Source organism: Heptranchias perlo, chromosome 2, assembly GCF_035084215.1.
Source record: "Heptranchias perlo isolate sHepPer1 chromosome 2, sHepPer1.hap1, whole genome shotgun sequence".
Classification (NCBI taxonomy): domain Eukaryota; kingdom Metazoa; phylum Chordata; class Chondrichthyes; order Hexanchiformes; family Hexanchidae; genus Heptranchias; species Heptranchias perlo.
In genome coordinates, this window is record NC_090326.1 from 46,991,106 (window position 1) to 47,010,961 (window position 19,856).

The following is a 19,856-nucleotide window of genomic DNA, read 5'->3' on the forward strand; positions in this document are numbered from 1 at the left end:
CCACTGGCTGTTTCCACTCAGTATTGCAGACGGGGAAATTTATTACTAAGTTTTTGATCTCAAGTGAAGTTTATAGTACCGTCAGCCTGAAATTGTGCTCCAAGGCTTGGTTTTGCTTTTCTTAATAATGTGAAACTAGTACTGACTGGAAAAAGACCACGTATTCAGGTTTTGAATAATCCTGACCTCTGTTCGTGTCGTTTCCCATTGGAGAAGGCGTGATTATAAAAATAAAATCTTCGTAATCACTGGAAAGTTAGTAGAGTGAATGACTTAGGTTTGAATTATTGATTTCAGTGGTGCTAACATCTGAGACTAAGTGGAAAAAATTATCCGCAGATCACAGTTTTGTGTCTGTGGGTGGCCAGTTTAAAGTTGCATTGGTGGTGGCCTTGGAGCAGGTTGTCTACCCATCTTATCAGTTATAGATAGGACATGGGTTGGGAGGACCAAGAACACTAGAGAAAATTGAGTGATTTGTATCCTTACCTCAAAAAAGCATAATTTGTGACAAACGCAGTCCTAGTGGTGCTCCACAAATCTGAAAAATCAATGCATCTTGAGCACCACGGGACCAAACAAGATCCACTGTCAAGGTTGAATTGCCCTGCTTTATTGGATGGATTGATACCTGAAATTTATTCATGTTATTACAAATGCCACACACAGTCGTGACTTAAATGAAAAATGTGGAATATAAATCATTTGTTTGAATGATTTGTTCACTGAGTCAGAAATATCCTTCACTACTGTAGAATAAATAAAATTTGAGCCATGTTTTTTTTAAAAAGCAGCAAGGTATTTAGTGTGTTTATCAATACATTTTCTTTAAAAAAAGGAAGGCAGGTAATTGGTGAAGTTGTTTCATAGTGGCTTTGTTATGTACATCCTCTCAATATTAAACAGATTTGGAAATAAATAACTTTTTTGGCTACAGCAATATCCTGTTATATGTAGATTTATTAGCTGGTGCAGGTTTATTTTGGCTATTAATTAATTTATAACTAATATAATTTTAAAAATTTGACCTGTGGCTGCTTTTCTGTAATTTATATTTTTACAGGAAATGAGCAACAACTTGCATTGATATAACACCTTTAACGTAGAAAAACGTCCCAAGGGAATGGTCTAACCACTAAATGGACATTCACTTCTGCACTGCTGAGTCTGTTGGCCAGAGTTGTCATTGTGCTTATTTACCAGATGCTCTATGCACAGTACTTCCTAATTTCCACAGAATGTTTTTATTCATAAAGATCAAAGGAGATGGGTGTGATACAATTCAATCTGTCTCTCGATTCTCTTTATGTTCTCAGCAAAAAAATAGTTTTCATCAGCACACCCACATCTGTTACAATCTGAAACTTACAACCTTGTGCTTGTTATGACTGGGATAATGTGGCAAAGATATAATTACCCTTTTACCACTGTGTTAAGCACAAGAGACCCAGTTGGGTTGCCCACCACACACTCCTATCCACTCCGCAAGGTGAAAAAGGGAGAGAGGTCAAATTCATCCCAACATCTAGGCTCAGCTTTGCCGTTATAAATTAATCTGCACCTAGGTCAGTAGGCCCCAACCCTGAGTCAACTCTTGACCCATTGCTGATATATGTGGATATCTGACAATATAAACTGGCAGTTTAACTCACCACCTCATTCTTTGTAGCTCATTCCCTCTTAGCAGTGCACTCTCCCATCTCCTGAGGGTGAAAAAGAAAATGTATAAGTGATATTCCATACTGGAGCATCACCATACTTGGGTACTTCCCAAGTTAAACAAGGCACATTGTACAGAGAGGGGAGCTATTGTGCATTATTGTCGCAGGCTCCTAGCAGCTATTTTCAGAACAGTATTAGTAGTTGCTAGTGAACAAATTGCCTGTTTTCCCTTTCAGCAATCATTGTTCTTGTTGGACAGGAAAATCAATACAAAGAGAAATGAGGAGAATATTCTTTATGGGAGAGCGCTCTCCTCAGAAAATCAAAAGAAAGTGTTTTTAAAAAAATCTACGCTTAATGTACATATATAGCAACACTGCTTGATTATGAATGCAGTTTTAATTATTAAAAGAAACAGGCATGTGTCAGGACAATGGATGGGAGGGTGAAAGCATACACGGATTTCCACATACTCCATGGAAGTTGCCCAGCTGTGTAAATAGGAACATCAGTAAATCGGGGACCAGTGTGTTTGAATCCTGTGGCTGGATTATGGCACCAGGTCGCATTTTAAAATTACTACATAATGGGTTCTTATAGGGTTTTGGTTTTCAATTTCTGGTTTACCAGGGATGGGGGGGGGGGGGGTCTTCAAAGTCATCAGATTTCTGAATTTTCATATTTGTTGTTTTTTAAAAAAAATGCCAAACCAAAGTAGGCGATACTGGGAGGGGTGACTAAACGCTTCATCAAACAGATGGGTTTTAAAGGAGGTGAGAGATCCTGGAGTAATGGGTGATTTTGGCAGATCAGAGTTGGGCCTGATGGTGCTTGATATAGTCCAGCCAGATCTTGTGATGGATGGCTAAAGCAGTTGTATGCCAGATACACTCAAGTCTGAGCGCCTTAGATTTGAGGACGTGAAGATGGAGGCCATACTGCAGGAATGATCGGGATGAGAGAGTAAATGTTTTGCTGGGAGAAGGGCATCAAAAGTGGAGGTAATGGAACACATTTTCTGGAATGATACTATTCTGCTATTTTTTTTTGGAAGTTGGGATCAGGTACTCTTGGGTTATGTCAATATTTGCAATGGGTCTAAAGGAGTGTGCCAGCATTTATAATGGTTGCCCACACCAAAAAGTTTACACAATAAAGCAAAAGGGTCAGGCAGCATCTGTGGAGAGAGGAAGATAGGGTTAACACTTCAGATTGATGTCCTTTTGTCAGAACCCTGGGTTATGTTTTAAGAACATAAGAACATAAGAAATTGGAGCAGGAGTAGGCCAATCGGCCCCTCGAGCCTGCTCCGCCATTTAATAAGATCATGGCTGATCTGATCCCAACCACAAATCTAAAGAACACAAGAAGTCGGAGCAGGACCCGGCCACATAGCCCCTGGGCCCTCTCCGCCACCCACAGGGCATTGACCGATCCGAACTCAGCTTCATGTCCAATTTCCTGCCCGCTCCCCATAACCCCTAATTCCCTTTACTTCGAGGAAACTGTCTATTTCTGTTTTAAATTTATCTAATGATGTAGCTTCCACAGCTTCCTGGGGCAGCATATTCCACAGACCTACCACCCTCTGAGTGAAGAAGTTTCTCCTCATCTCAGTTTTGAAAGAGCAGCCCCTTATTCTAAGATTATGCCCCCTAGTTCTAGTTTCACCCATCTTTGGGAACATCCTTACTGCATCCACCCGATCAAGACCCCTCACAATCTTATATGTTTCAATAAGATCGCCTCTCATTCTTCTGAACTCCAATGAGTAGAGTCCCAATCTACTCAACCTCTCCTCATATGTGCGCCCCCTCATCCCCGGGATTAACCGAGTGAACCTTCTTTGTACTGCCTCGAGAGCAAGTATGTCTTTTCTTAAGTATGGAGACCAAAACTGTATGCAGTATTCCAGGTGCGGTCTCACCAATACCTTATATAACTGCAGCAATACCTCCCTGTTTTTATATTCTATCCCCCTAGCAATAAAAGCCAACATTCCGTTGGCTTTCTTGATCACCTGCTGCACCTGCATACCAACTTTTTGATTTTCTTGCACTAGGACCCCCAGATCCCTTTGTACTGCAGTACTTTCCAGTCTCTCGCCATTAAGAAAATAACTTGCTCTCTGATTTTTCCTGCCAAAGTGCATAACCTCACATTTTCCAATATTATATTGCATCTGCCAAATCTCCGCCCACTCACCCAGCCTGTCTATATCCCCTTGCAGGTTTTTTATGTCCTCCTCACTCTCTACTTTCCCTCCCATCTTTGTATCATCTGCAAATTTTGATATGTTGCACTCGGTCCCCTCCTCCAAATCGTTAATATAGATTGTAAAGAGTTGGGGACCCAGCACCGACCCCTGTGGAACACCACTGGTTACTGGTTGCCAGTCCGAAAATGAACCATTTATCCCAACTCTCTGCTTCCTGTTTGATAACCAATCCTCCACCCATGCCAGAATATTACCCCCAATCCCGTGATTTTTTATCTTAAGTAATAATCTTTCATGTGGCACCTTGTCGAATGCCTTCTGGAAGTCTAAATACACTACGTCCACTGGTTCCCCTTTATCCACCCTATACGTTATATCCTCGAAGAACTCAAGCAAATTTGTCAGACATGACTTCCCCTTCATGAAGCCATGCTGACTTTGTCCTATTAAATTATGCTTATCTAAATGTTCCGTTACTGTCTCCTTAATAATAGACTCCAAAATTTTACCCACCACAGATGTTAAGCTAACTGGCCTATAATTTCCAGCCTTCTGCCTACTACCCTTTTTAAATAACGGTGTTACATTAGCAGTTTTCCAATCTGCCGGGACCTCTCCTGAGTCCAGGGAATTTTGGAAAACTATCACCAAAGCATCCACAATCCCTACTGCCACTTCCCTCAAGACCCTAGGATGGAAGCCATCAGGTCCAGGGGATTTATCCGCCTTGAGTCCCATTATTTTACTGAGTACCATCTCCTGAGTGATTTTAATCGTATTTAGCTCCTCCCCCCCGAGAGTCCCCTGTTTGTCCAGTGTTGGGATATTCTTAGTGTCCTCTACTGTAAAGACTGAAACAAAATATTTGTTCAGCATTTTTGCCATCTCCATGTTTCCCACCATTAATTTCCCGGTCTCATCCTCTAAGGGACCTATGTTTGCCTTAGCCACCCTTTTTCTTTTTATATAACTATAGAAACTCTTGCTATCTGTTTTTATATTTTTTGCTAATTTCTTTTCATAATCTAACTTCCCTTTCTTAATCAATCCTTTAGTTACTTTTTGCTGTCTTTTGAAGAATTCCCAATCTTCTATCCTCCCACTAAGTTTGGCTACCTTATATGTCCTTGTTTTTAGTCGGATACTATCCTTGATTTCTTTACTTAGCCACGGGTGGCTGTCATTTCTTTTACACCCTTTTTTCCTCAGTGGAATATATTTATTTTGAAAGTTGTAAAATAACTCCCTAAATGAACACCACTGCTCATGTACCGTCTTACCCTTTAATCTATTTTCCCAGTCCACTTTAATCAATTCCGCTCTCATACCATCATAGTCTCCTTTATTCAAGCTCAGTACGCTTGTTTGAGAATCAACCTTCTCACCCTCTAATTGGATATGGAATTCAACCATGTTGTGGTCGCTCGTTCCAAGGGGATCCTTAACTAGGACATTATTAATTAATCCTGACTCATTACACAGGACCAGGTCCAAGGTTGCCTGCCCCCTTGTAGGATCAGTTATATACTGCTCAAGAAATCCATCCCTGATGCACTCAATGAACTCGTCCTCAAGGCTGCTCTGCCCAATTTGATTTGTCCAGTTAATATGATAATTAAAATCCCCCATAATTATGGCTGTTCCCTTATTACATGCCCCGACTATCTCCTGATTAATACTTCTTCCAGCAGAGTTGCAACTATTAGGAGGCCTATATACTACGCCCACTAATGTTTTTTTTCCCTTATTATTCCTTATCTCCACCCAAACTGTTTCATTATCTTGATGCTTTGTCCCAATATCATTTCTCTGTATTACAGTGATTCCTTCCTTTATTAACATAGCCACCCCACCTCCCCTTCCTTCCTGCCTGTCCTTCCTGATTGTTAAATACCCTGGCATATTTAATTCCCAGTCGTTGTCACCCTGCAGCCATGTTTCTGTAATGGCCACAAGATCATACCCATACGTAGTTATTTGTGCCGTTAACTCGTCCATTTTATTACGAATGCTACGTGCATTCAGATAAAGAACTTTCAAATCTGTTTTGTGACGCTTAGTTCCTGCTTTTTCCTTTTTTAACACTTTACCTATTACTCCATACCTTCTGTCCCTTCCTGTTACGCTTTCCTCTCTCTCCCTGCTCAGGTTCCCAACCCCCTGCCACTTTAGTTTAAACCCTCCCCAACAGCACTAGCAAACACTCCTCCTAGGACAGCGGTCCCGGCCCTGCCCAGGTGCAGACCGTCCGGTTTGTACTGGTCCCACCTCCCCCAGAACCGTTTCCAGTGTCCCAGGAATTTGAATCCCTCCCCCTTGCACCATTCCTCTAGCCACGTATTCATTTGAAATATCCTCCTATTTCTACTCTGACTAGCACGTGGCACTGGCAGCAATCCTGAGATTACTACCTTTGAGGTCCTATTTTTTAATTTACCTCCTAACTCCCTATATTCTGCTTTTAGGACCTCATCCCCTTTTTTACCTATATCGTTGGTGCCTATGTGCACCACGACAGCTGGCTGTTCGCCCTCCCCCTCCAAAATGTTCTGTAGCCGCTCCGAGACATCCTTGATCCTTGCACCAGGGAGGCAACACACCATCCTGGAGTCTCGGTTGCGGCCACAGAAACGCCTGTCTATTCCCCTTACAATTGAGTCCCCTATCACTATAGCTCTGCCACTCTTTTTCCTCCCAGCCTGTGCAGCAGAGCTACCCGTGGTGCCAGGAAGTTGGCTGCTGCTGCCTTCCCCTGATAAGTCATCCCCCCCAACAGCATCCAAAGTGGCATATCTGTTTGAGAGGGGGATGGCCACAGGGGACCCCTGCACTACCTGCCTGCATCTCTTACTCTTCCTGGTGGTCACCCATTCACTTCCTGCCTGTATACCCTTTACCTGCGGTGTGACCAACTCGCTAAACGTGCTATCCACGAGTTTCTCTGCATCGCGGATGCTCCACAGTGAGTCCACCCGCAGCTCCAGCTCCGAGATACGATCGGTCAGTAGCTGCAGGTGGACACACTTCCCGCACACATGGTCGGCAGGGACACTGGTAGTGTCCATGACTTCCCACATCTTGCAGGAGGAGCATATCACGGGTGCGAGGTCTGCTGCCATGACTTGCCTTAGCTGAGTTACCCCTTTTAAATTACGTTGAAATTAGAAAATGTTAACTATACTAGGGACCTAGGTTCACTAAAAAAAACACTATCTGCTATAAAACCTGCAGATCTTCCCTTTCTTATTACTTTACTTACAGTAAAATGGTAGAAATACTCACCTGAACCTACTCACCAATCAGCTGCCTCCCCTGTGCCGCGTCACTTTCTGACTGGTGACGTCACCCCGAACTGCCGCTGGTCTCAGAGTCTCGCTCTCAGAGTAAGCTCTGGTCTCGCTCTCTCCGCGCTGTTTATATCCCCGCTCTGGTCTCGCTCTCTCCCGCCGCTCACCGCTCTCAGGTCCACTACCGCTCTGCAAGAAAAGCAAGGCAAAGCAGCACCTCCTTCCCCCACTTCACCTAACTCCCACACGTACCGAACTCTCAGCACACTGTGTAATATCCGCACACCGTGCAGTCCGCACTGACAGGCCCCTGTATTTCTACAGTTGAGACTCAGATGAGTCAGGCCTGCCCCACCTTCAGGTGATTAGCTGTTGTGGCCAAGTCATTATAAGATTTGTGAGGGATAGCATGTGTTCTGCATCAAGCTGTAAATATGAAAAAGGTAAAATTGAACTATTACAAGTGGAAACCTCAAAGGTTTCTCCAAATTAGAATTTTCCCCAGAAATTGGTTTTATCAATTTGGAATGATGTGTATTCTTTGGAATAGTTGGTTTAACACATTAAATGCAGAAATCATACCGACTGATTTAAGATTAAAGTGTATTTTTACAATCGTTATTGTATTTTTGTACCAGGTCAATGACACCACTTTACCTACTCATCAAGAAGACAATAAGAATCCACCATTTCCAACTTACTTTGCTGATGGAAATGAAGAGCTGCCAGAAGACCTGTTTGATGATGAAATGTTCCAATTCACTGAGCCTTCTGTCATTTTCTCCTAACGTGGACACTTTCAAGTTGTTCTGATGCCAGCTACTCACACCTCACATAACCTGGCTCACGTTTGTTTCATCCAGAGCTGATTTTCATGTATTGGCTCGTGCTGCTGGTCTATTCTGCAAGAACTGAAGCAAAAATAAAATAAATTCATGGAGTGAAGAGTTATGATGCAATGACAGTAAAATATTCAGAGGCTATTTGTAGTGCAAGCTTTGAGCATGGACTGGTCTAATTTGACGACCCAGAATATGCCATGATTTTGCATTATGAATTTGTTACAGAAGGCTACTTGGATGCATTCTGAAAAGAAAAAAAATAATACTGCAAAATTCTGAAGGTTTTATTCATTGGAACCGTGTTATGACTGCAGAATTTGCAACTTTAAGTTGATTAAATACACAGTGGAAGTTATTGTTTCTTTTAAAATACCGATACTGGGTGGGGGGGGGGTGGCAGAAAATATACATGAAATAAAATATTAATAGAAAATGATTTCCAAATATTTTGGTCTGAGTAATTTAAATTATTTTAAAATTAATGCAATATAATGGTGATTTGTTAACTTAACTGCCACGTACTATGCTGTGTGAAACAAAATCAAACATCAGGGACATCTCGTTCAGTCCCTGGTCTTTGCTGAGTTAGCTAATCTCAAAAGGGCAATGGTATTGAATCTACAGTTGGCTTCAGCTGCACTGTACAATATGCAAAGCTGCAACAATTATACCATACATAGTAACATGCCATCAAAACTGTTATCTCCAATATTAAACAATGCACTAATTCTGTGAAAACACTGAACAAATTTGTTTGATAACTAAACTTCCATCCACTGCTAACTGGGCACGTACAGATAAAACATATTACACAACTAAACATGATGGATTTGTTTCCATTTCAGCATAGTGAAAAAAAATTGAAATTCAGTGTACTTTGAAGAGTAACGTGTCAAGAAAAGTTGGAGGTTTTCCTTCTGAATTCTAGACTTCTTCAACAATACCAACTACTGTCACTCTCTCTATTCTGGTTTAAATTTTGCAACCATTTTAGCTTCTATCTTGTCACAAGTAGTTTGCCCTTGTCAATGTCTACCTAGTAGTTAACTTGCTCTATAAGTCAAGTTATCAGAGATTCGACGGGCACTCATTAAAGTGTGATGGATGTGTATTCCTACTGTCCTTCATGTAGTGAGGGCAAAAACTTTTTTAGCTGCCATGTAGCAGTTCTGAATGGTTTAAGCCTTGTATCATAGGATCTGAAGGTATATTACATTAATGCTACATTATTACCAGGCTGTTTTTCATAGTCCAGTAGAGGACATTCAGCATCTTCTGTATATATGTATTTGTATTTGAATTGTACCTCAAATTGAACCTGATTGAGTTATTTGAAGTATCAGAGAGGGTTGATGAAGGTAGTGCAGTAGATGTATATATGCACTTTCAAAAGCCATTTGATAAAGTACCACTTAACAGACTTATTCAGAAAATAGAAGCAAATGGGATTAAAGGGACGGTGGTGGTAACTTGGATACATAATTAGCTAAGGGATAGGAGGCAAAGAGTAGTGGTGAACAGATGTTTTTCTGACTGGAGAGAAGTATGCAGTGGGGTCCCCCAGGGATCAGTATTGGGACCAATGCTTTTCTTATTAAATATAAATGACCTGGACTTTGGAATAGGGAGTACAATTTCTAAGTTTGCGGATGATACAAAACTTGGCAACGTAGTAAATAGTTAGCAGGATAGTAGCAGACTTCAGGAGGACATAGACTGATGAAATTGGCAGACAAAAAGCGGATGCAATTTAAAGATGGTAAGTGTGAAGTGATACACTTTGTGGAGAACAACATGGAGCAGCAGTATATTCTAAATGGTACTATTTTGAGGGGGATACAAGAGGGTGCATATTCACAAATCTTTGAAGGTGGCAGGGCAAGCTGATAAGCGTATGGAATACTTGGCTTTGTAAATAGGGGCATTGAATACAAAAACAAGGAAGTCATGCTAAACCTTTACAAATCACTGGTTAGGCTTCGGCCGGAGTATTCTGTACAATTCTGGGCACTACACTTTAGAAAGGATGTCAAGGCCTTAGGGTACAGAAGAGGTTTACCAGGATGTTACCAGGGATGAGGGATTTCAGTGATGAGAAGTTGGGATTGTTTCCCTTTAGAGCAGAGAAGGTTAAGGGGAGACCTAATAACAGGTATTCAAAATATTGAGGGGTTTTGATAGATCAAATAGGGAGAAACTGTTTCTTCTGGCAAGTGGGTCAGTAATCAGTAGTAAGAGTTAAAATAATTGGCAAAAGAACCAGAGGGGAAATGAGAAATTTTTTCACACATTTGTTAGGATCTGGATCACACTACGTGAAAGGGTGATGGAATCAGATTCCATAGGAACGTTCAAAAGGCAAGTTTGAACATGTACTTGAAGAGGACGAATTTACAGGGTTATGGGGAAAAAGCTGGGGTGTAGGACTAATTTGGCAGCTCTTTCAAAGAACTGGCATGGGGAGGACCGGCCAAATGGCCTCCAATGCTGCAAGATTCTATGATTCTAAATTACTTTGTCAGTTGAATATATTAAGTTACAGTTTTGCCTATTGCATTTGAAACTTATTTTTATTAATGAAGCAAGATACCTAGAAACCCTCATCAATGCATTTTGTTACCTCCAGATATGACTCTTCCAGTGCTTTCCTGGCTGACCTCCCATCTTCCACCCTCCATAAATTTGAGCTCATCCAAAATTCTGTTGCTCGTATCCTAACCCGCACCAAGTCCTGCTCACCCATCACCCCTGTGTTTGGAAACCTGTTGTCCTTACCCGGTCTGTCCCTATATATCACTCCAGATCCACACCAATGTGGTTGACTCTTTAATGCCTGCTTGAGTGTTGTTGTAGCTGAGTACCATGCAATGGACTATCTCCAACAAAAAAAGGCCAAGCCATCACCCCTGACCTTCAGTGGCACCACCATTACAGAGACCCCCACCATCAATATTGTATGAATCACCATTGACCAGTAGATTAACTTTTTAAAAATTCGTTCATGGGATGTGGGCGTCGCTGGCAAGGCCAGCATTTATTGCCCATCCCTAATTGCCCTTGAGAAGGTGAGCCGCCGCCTTGAACCGCTGCAGTCCGTGTGGTGAAGGTTCTCCCACAGTGCTGTTAGGAAGGGAGTTCCAGGACTTTGACCCAGCGATGATGAAGGAACGGCGATATATTTCCAAGTCGGAATGGTGTGTGACTTGGAGGGGAACGTGCAGGTGGTGGTGTTCCCACGTGCCTGCTGCTCTTGTCCTTCTAGGTGGTAGAGGTCGCGGGTTTGGGAGGTGCTGTCGAAGAAGCCTTGGCGAGTTGCTGCAGTGCACCTGTGGATGGTACTGTAGCCCCAGTGCACCGTTGGTGAAGGGAGTGAATGTTTAGGGTGGTGGATGGGGTGCCAAATGGACCAGTTAGATCAACAATGTGGTTAGAAGAACAGAACAAAGGCTGGGTGTGGCTGACCTTTAATGCTCACTTCAGGAGTGTGGCAGAATACTCGCCTTTCACCTGGATGGGTGCAGCTGCAACAGAGCTCAAGAAGCCTGATACCAGCCAGGACAAAGCACTTCGCTTGATCAGCGTCCCTGCCACTGGACTCAATAACCGCCCTCTCGACCACTGCAGCACTGTGGCTGCGGTATGTATGATCTCCAGGATGCACTGCAAAAACTCACTAAGGTTACCTCAATAGCACCTCCCTTCCCTCTACCACTGAGAGGGATGAGAGCAGCAAAGTTGTGGTAACACCATCTCCCCCAAGTCACACACCGATCTGACTTGGATATATAAAATCATAGAATGGTTACAGCACAGAAAGAGGCCGTTTAGCCAATCAAACCCATGCTGGCATTTTGTAAAAGCAATCCAGTTAGTCCCATTCCCCTGCTTTTCCCCGTAGCCCTGCAAATTTTTTCCTTTCAAGTATATTCCTTTATGTAAGCCACCATTGAATCTGCTTCCACCACCCTTTCGCTGTTTTTTCATCACTGGGTCAGAATCCTGCAATTCCCTACCTAACACCATTGTGGAAGCACTATCACCACAAGGACTGCAGCGGTTCAAGGAGTAGGCTGGCCAGCACCTCGGAGCAACCAGGGATGGGTAATAAATGCAGCCATGCCAGCGTTACCCACATTCCAAGAGCAAAGTTTTTAAAAAGTTATAAGCATGCACAATTGTCATAGAATTACGCAGTCAGAGTCCCTGGAGGAGTGTTCATCTCCAAATTGCTCATATAAAGTTTTGGAAGTGTGTAATTTGCAAACAGAAAAGTAGTACTTCAGTGAAATTATTTCATCGCACTCTTTAATATATTTACACAATTAAGACTTTGTAGGAAACAAAGGATATGACAAAAATGAAGTATTTTTGTCTGATTTAGCCTTCATTATTTCTGTTGTGGTACATAACGTCTAAAAACTAGTTTCACTTGAAAATCATGTTCCAGCTTAACTTGATACAAGCCATTCAATTCAAATACAAGCAACTTCTGGAATTTTATTAAATATTTGGCAGATTTTTTTGTATTGAACAGTTATTTAAATCTGCTTGGTGCCAATCATTTTTTAAAAACTTATCAACCTGTCTTGTTCAAACCAGAGTATTGGTCTGAAACCTTCAAAAAGAGATAATTGGACCAGATAGCTTCCATAGGTAGTGTGAAAAAGAAAGGAACTGCTATGTAAGAATATTGCTTCTATCATAACTTAGCACAGCAGTCAAAATTATTTTCTATTACTTGAGCTAGCTAAGCTTAAGTAAAATATGTTGTGGTGCTGTTACTATCTGCTTGCTGTACTGTTTAATTAATTTGTTTGGCAGTTGAAGCCTAAGTCAAAGTTTAGTATTGTTATTTTTCTGCCTTCCAAAGACCAGAAGGATCATGAAATAAAACCAGTGACTGAATAAACTGAAGAGTGTCCCTCCCAAAAGGATGAAGGAAAGGTTTGTACTATTACTTTTTCCCATGCGGCTGTTGTAACATGCAGCTTTAGTGCCTTGTTGATCTGTTTTTCAGTAAACCTTTTACAAAAATATTGTGCTCTACAAAATGTGCTCTACATATCACTAATTGAAAATGGACTCTACTACACCCAGTATACAGCTTCAATGGACTAAATTGACGTCTGCTCACCCAAAAATGGCTTGTCACTAAAATTTCTGTTGAAAATATAACAGAGTAAATTGTTCTTTATCCCCTGGTTTGCATTCTGCATTTGGTGCCCAAATGTGGAGGGCAATAATCAAGTCCCAGTTTTAATTGGACTACAGTAAAAAAAAATTCAGACAAAAGTCAGTCTTGATTTCCCCTAAAACAGTTTGCATGTTGAGCTTTCAAATATCGCTATCAATCGCACACATATCAAACAAGCCTGACATCTTTTTACAGAGTAAAATTAGAATAATGAACATGAATGTTCTGTGGTTTAAATGGTAGATTACTACTTTCATAACAAATTAACTGATTTTAAAAGCAGCAACAAATGTTGTAAGTTTAACAGCATCTAAAGGTGCATCCTAACTATTTTACTGCTGAAGGACCTATTTTAGCTTCCAACCTTTGCTTTTTTTTTCTATTACAGAACATTTTGCAACAAGGAATTTCCATAGCTTTCTAATAAAATTTTAAATTAGGGAAATGTGCAGAACTCTGGATTGATTGCAAATTCACAGCATGCTTAAATAAAACTACCGTTGTTTTAGTGCACCAGTACTGCTGCTGTTTTCAAAGAGTTAATCTGCTTGATTGTAACAGGTATATTGAATCACATTTTCTGGTATGTTGATGTACTGAAGGGGGAGTCAAAGGTAACAAAGTGATGAACTGTGAACAGCTTTTATATATACTTTCCTAAGGATACAATCAGCCTTGGGTCATTCTGGATTTACATCGATAAAGTTTCAAGTGTTCTTTCATCAAGCTTTAAGTGCAAGTTTCCAGAGACACAGTCGCTGTTCCTCACTCCATGCATGAAGAATTACCTTTTGAAATCACTCAAGGGCAGTAATCTTATGTCATTGTGCTTCTGTATGTAGTCGGCTTGCAGAATTTTATGGAAATTTTGCACTGCGTTCTGAGGCAGCTGCATGGCCTCCTTCAGTGTGATGTGGGGACACTGCAGCTGAACACCTGTCAACTGACCTATTCCCACCATAGGGAGTAGATGAGTTTTACATTATAAGAGTGGTGCGATAGCCTCAGCTCCCAGTAGCATTTCCTGGCACTCAATGCAACAGCAGGAGCAAGCTAATGTTTATGAAACCAGTCTGGACACGGGTGGCAGATTGAGCAGGATATAGGTGGGATCAGGCAGGAAAGAAAGGAATGCAGATCAGTTTGAGGGTAAGAGGAAGCAGCTTGGATGGGAGGGGAACAGAGACTAGCACTTAACTGGATTCCCATAGATTTTTTTTGTCTTCATTTTCTTTCCCATATCTGAGGTCAAAACCTTATAAAATACCAGAATCATTTGGTTAAGATGAGAGTGTCATTTAATTTATGAAAAAAGCATTCTAGGAATGCCATTTAAACATTAATAAACGTACATTTTTATAGAACCCTTCAAATCCAACAGCCTCAAAGTACCTTTAATGGGGAAGATTAATGGGCGGGGGGTACCAAAATCAAATAAATATTTTTGTCTTTACAAAAAAGTTGCTTTGCAACGCATCATTAAGATTCTTGCATTTGATTTGATTGTAACTAAAAATAATGCATAACTGCTGGTTGTTCTCCTTCGTTATACAAGAAAAAGTTTGCCAAAAACACTTCATTAAAGCAGATTTATTAAAATGCTGCTAAGGTTTGCAGTTTAAGCAATAACTGACTGTGCAGTTAGTCTGAAGACATTGTTCATTCAGAATTGGACAGAATGACAACACGTTATGTTCCAGGGAGGGGTCATGCTTTTAATTGGCAGACAACATTGAAATCATCAATCTTGTAGATGCGCAAACTGGATTGATTTCTCTGCTAAGAACACATATGCCTAAAAGGGTCCCTGGTAATACTATTTAATTTAGAATGGTGAACATGTTTAGCATTATGCCTTTGGAAAAGCTGGTAATCAGTTGGAAATGTCATTGGAGGCTTTGGGGAATTGACGTTCGATGAATTTATTTTTGGCAGTCTGAGGCAGAGTAAATTAAAGTGCCTGCACAAACTCACAATAAAAAGTTAGATTAATATTGCAGTCCATTAATTAAAATGCATAATTTTTTTAGTTGGCCTTAAATCTAGCAAAAAAAAAGGAATGTATACCATCACTTTTCCAAGTAAAACTGAATTGGTAATTGCAGAGGGGAAGGTCTGTAATGTCCAGGGAGAGGGAATGTGAGTTGACATTTGAGTTAGACAGCCTTTGTTAGAGCACAGCACTGGCACTGGTCTGAGTCTATTTTCTCTTGCAATTAACAGATCTGCTGTGCTTTGCTTGCATTTTCTGTTTTAATTTCATATTTGCTGCCAACTGCAGCTTTTTTCCCTCAGTTTTCATTATTTCTTATACTTTTCCTGTACATGGATTTTTCTTACGTTTTTGAACCCTCAACCCTGCCATTTGCACATTTTTGCTCCATCTATATGTTTGTAATATCTCTCTCATTATCTTTTATATCGACAAACGTAGCTTATGTAGCAGTTTGCAGGTCATTTAACACATTAACTACTAGTCTCTGTGATTGGTGTATACGTTTGTTGTCTTCCCCCACTCTTTTTTTCTCTCTTTTTCCAACTTTACTAAAGTGTCTGTTTATCTCTGAGGATTTCACACACAAAATGTCATAACCTGTCTTTTCTTTTCACAGATGCTGAGTGACCTGTGTATTTCCAGCAGTTTTGTTTGAAATCAATAACTGTTCAGCCTATGGATTGATTTCATTAATATTTTCTTCCAAAAATATGTGCAACAATGCTAGAGGTCATTTTATGAATTTATACTAGTGCAGAGCTTTGGAATGGAGGAAAATTGTGCCCAAATTACCGATATGAGCCTGGTGGGTGAAGCAGTACACCGGGAACGCAAATTCGTAAAATTAACCTTATTGTGTTCTATACAAATCATCACAAGGGCTCACATTTTTCAAGGTTGCAGTTCATGTTATTAAAAATTTCAGAATTTGGAATTATTATAAAAAAAATATCATTAAGTGCAGTAAAAAGGAATTGGGTAGTATAGTAACATAATGTTGCCAGATTTCAGGATTTTTGACCATTTTTCGACAGGATTTGAAAAAGAGTTGCATTTAAATGTTGGGTTTTTAAAGCAAAGTGTATTCGCATACATTTTTTTTTAAATCACTGAGACAAAATGTAATTACAATTCCAGAGACCTAGGCCTTGAAATTTTTTCTCCGAAGACTTAAGTCAATAAGCAATTCATTAGCCTATCTTTGTAATTGATAAACACTTCCTACCTGTTGTGTGGGAAGTTCCTGGGCACTTGGCAGGGGTTGTTTGGTGTAGTCTCTCTCCTCTGGTTATGAACACAGGGAGATAAAAATAGGGCCAAAAACACATTCTGACAGATTTTTAAACAGAAAGCTGCTAAGACAGGCTTTCGGCAGGCTTCAACGGTCAGGATGCAGGAGAATTATTAGAAGTTAATTTGTTTAAGTCAAGCAAAATAACACAATAATATGGGGAAGCATAGCATTTTCAAGATTTAGATTACATTTTCATTAGATTTTGGGCAGTTTTGGGCACACCTCTCAGACCATTTATAGGAGTGACCAGCAGTGCTGTACCCTAGAGACTATCTAAGGCAGACCTGAAACTTGCAACAGCTGTAGTAATGTAATACAGCGCTAAAAACATGGAAAATTTAACTGCTGTTGTGGGTCAGGTGACCGTATTACATTTCCTCAATAATGACTTAATGGGTATATGATAGTCAGTTTGCCCACGATCGGACTGCCACTGCAGCCTGTTCTCAATCACTCCTTTTTCCAAGATGCAGCACTAAGTTTGTTTGCTCCTCTGAGAAAACCAAGTGCCAAGAAGTATGTGTTTTGCTGTAAGGTTAACAAACTGCTGTATACACGCCAAATGTAATACTGGCACTTTCTAGTATCGCTACCAAGCTCTCTGTAAAAAAAAACCTATGTAAAAGCCAAGAAGTAGAACAATGAGGTAGCTTCACATATGCACTTTCCTGCAAGAACTGCCGATATCGAGCCTTAGCTAGGCTGTAGAATACGAGGCTGAGTGGTCTGATGCTCTGCATTAGATGGAGAGGGTGTAGAAAGCATTGACGTCGTCAGTGAGGTGCGTTGGGCTTTTGGGAAGCTGGAGTTGGAGTGATTGGAAAGTACAATGGTAAGGTTTTTTAATATAAATTTTATTTTCATAAAAGGTACATCATAGGATAGGTGGGGAACTGTCATGATGGTAGCTGTGTCTCTGAAAATATCTTCGCTGCATTGTGATTGGAACAGGCCTGATGGACCAGCTGGTCTTTTCCTGCCCTTCGTTTTCACATGTTCACATGTAACTGGGGAGAAATTTGGGAGGAAGTAGAAAGATATTGTGCAATATGATCATGGCCACTAATTTGTGGTTTTCACTGAAAAATGGGTTACATCGAGTTATGTCAAAACTACAGCATGGAAACAGGCCATTTGGCCCAACTGGTCTTTGCCAGCATTTATGCTCCACCCGAGCCTCCTCCCTCCTTCATCTAACCCTATCAGGATACTCTACTATTCCTTTCTCCCTCATGTGCTTATCTAGCTTCCCCTTAAATGTATCTATGCTATTTATTTCAACTACTCCTTGTGGTAGCGCGTTCCACTTTCTTACCACCCTTTGGGTAAAGGAGTTTCTCCTGAATTCACTATTGGATTTATTAGTGACTATCTTGTATTTATGACTTCTAGTTTTGGACTCCCCTACAAGTGGAAACATTTTCTTTGTCTATCCTATCAAACCATATCATTATCTTAAAGACCTCTATCAGGTCACCCCTCGGCCTTTTCTATAGAAAAGAGCCCCAGCCTAATCAGCCTTATCAGCCTTTCTTGATAAGGATTGCCTCTCAGTTCTGATATCATCCTTGTGAATCTTATTTGCACCCTCTCCAATGCCTCTATCCTTTATATGGAGACCAGAACTGTGCATAATACTCCAAGTGTGGTTTAACCAAGGTGCAAACGTTTAACATAACTTCTTTACTTTTTAATTCTATCCCTCTAGAAATTAACCCTATTGCTTAATTTGCCTTTTTATATGGCCTTATTAACCCACGTCGCTACTTTTAGTGATTTGTATATCTGTAACCCTAGATCCCTTTGCTCCTCTATCCCATTTAGCCTCTAATTATCCAAGCAGAAGGTGGCATCCTTATTCTTGCTACCAAAATGCACCACCTCACACTTATCTATATTGAAATTCATTTGCCAATTACACGCCCATTCTGCATGTTTATTATCGTCTTCTTGCTATTTGACGCATTCTTCCTTTATATTAACTACATCCCCTAATTTGGTGTTGTCCGCAAATTTTGAAATTGTACTTCCGATTCCCAAATACAAATCGTTAATGTAAATTGTGAACAACAGTGGTCCTAGCACCGATCCCTGTGGAACACCACTTCCCACCTTTTGCCAGCCTGAGTAGCAACCCCTAATCCCTACTCTTTTTTTCTGTTTTGTAGCCAAATTGGTGGGTCGTGGGTATTATCCCCAAAAGCAATGGTACAAATCCTGGAATCCCATGTCATAAAAAATGGAATTTAACTTAGTCACTGTAAAGCAATGAAAGTGATTGATGAAAATATAAAGTAACCAGTTAGAAGAACAGAGAAACCACCCACTTTGCGAGGAAGAGGAAAATTGACAGCCAGTCACATTTTTTACAGATACTAAATTATCTATTATATAAGATAGATATAAAGTAACAGAGCTCAAACACCAATTAAAAACAGAAAATGTTGGAAATACACAGCAGGTCCAGAATCTGAAAAGAGGAGGCCTTTCTACTGGGCTCCTGTAGAATTGATTCCTAGTCACACTGAATGAAATAACTTGAAGCCTCTGATGTAATTGGAGGGGGAGGAATCGTAACATGTCAGAAACTGCTGGTAACGGTATTGCTGTGCTTCAGTTAGAGAATAGGCAATGGCGAACTGTATCTGAGAGATTTATATTGTACCTGCAGGAAGAAAAAAATGTGAATGCCTGTCAATTTTCCTCTTCCTGGTAAGTGTATGGTTTCTCTGTTTTTCTAGCTGGTTACCATGGCCATAGTAAGAGCTGCAAAAAGGGAGTATGAAAACAAACTTCCAAGGGATATCAAAATCAACACAAACATTTTTTATAATATATTGGGAAAAAGAGGGTGGTCAAGAACAATGTGAGCTTTTAAAGGAAGTAGGTGTGAACATTGCAGAAGCCCTAACTATAATCTTCCAAAGTTCTCTTGATTCAGGGACCACTCCTTCGGATTGGAAAATTGCACGTGTCACTCCGCTACATAAGGTGAGAGGCAAACCAGGGAATTATAGACCAGTTGGCCTAACGTCTGTTGTCGGGAAATTACTAGTGTCTATAATTAAGGATAGAGTGACTGAACACCTTGAAAATTTTCAGCTGATTAGAGAGCCAGCATGGATTTGTAAAGGGTAGGTCATGCCTGACGGACCTGATTGAATTTTTTGAAGAGGTGACTAAAGTAGTGGACAGGGGAATGTCTATGGATGTTGTTTATATGGACTTCCAGAAGGCGTTCGATAAATCCCTCATAAGAGATTGTTAGCTAAAGTTGAAACTCATGGAATTGAGGGCAAATTATTGACCTGGTTAGTAAATTGGCTGAGTGGCAGGAGACAGAGAGTAGGGATAATGGGCAGG

The 19,856-nt window shown here is 40.6% G+C and overlaps 1 protein-coding gene across 2 annotated transcripts in view; it reads left to right on the top strand.

Moving 5' to 3' along the window:
- The window catches only part of mrpl3 (mitochondrial ribosomal protein L3), a 77,142-nt gene extending 68,395 nt beyond the window's left edge, over positions 1 to 8,747 (top strand). For both annotated transcript variants that reach the window (XM_068001841.1, XM_068001840.1), the window contains exon 10: positions 7,806 to 8,747. In XM_068001841.1, coding sequence (XP_067857942.1) covers positions 7,806 to 7,955 — 150 coding nt within the window. In that variant the 3' untranslated portion in view covers positions 7,956 to 8,747. The remainder of the gene's footprint in view (positions 1 to 7,805) is intronic.
- The last annotated feature ends 11,109 nt before the right edge of the window (positions 8,748 to 19,856 follow it).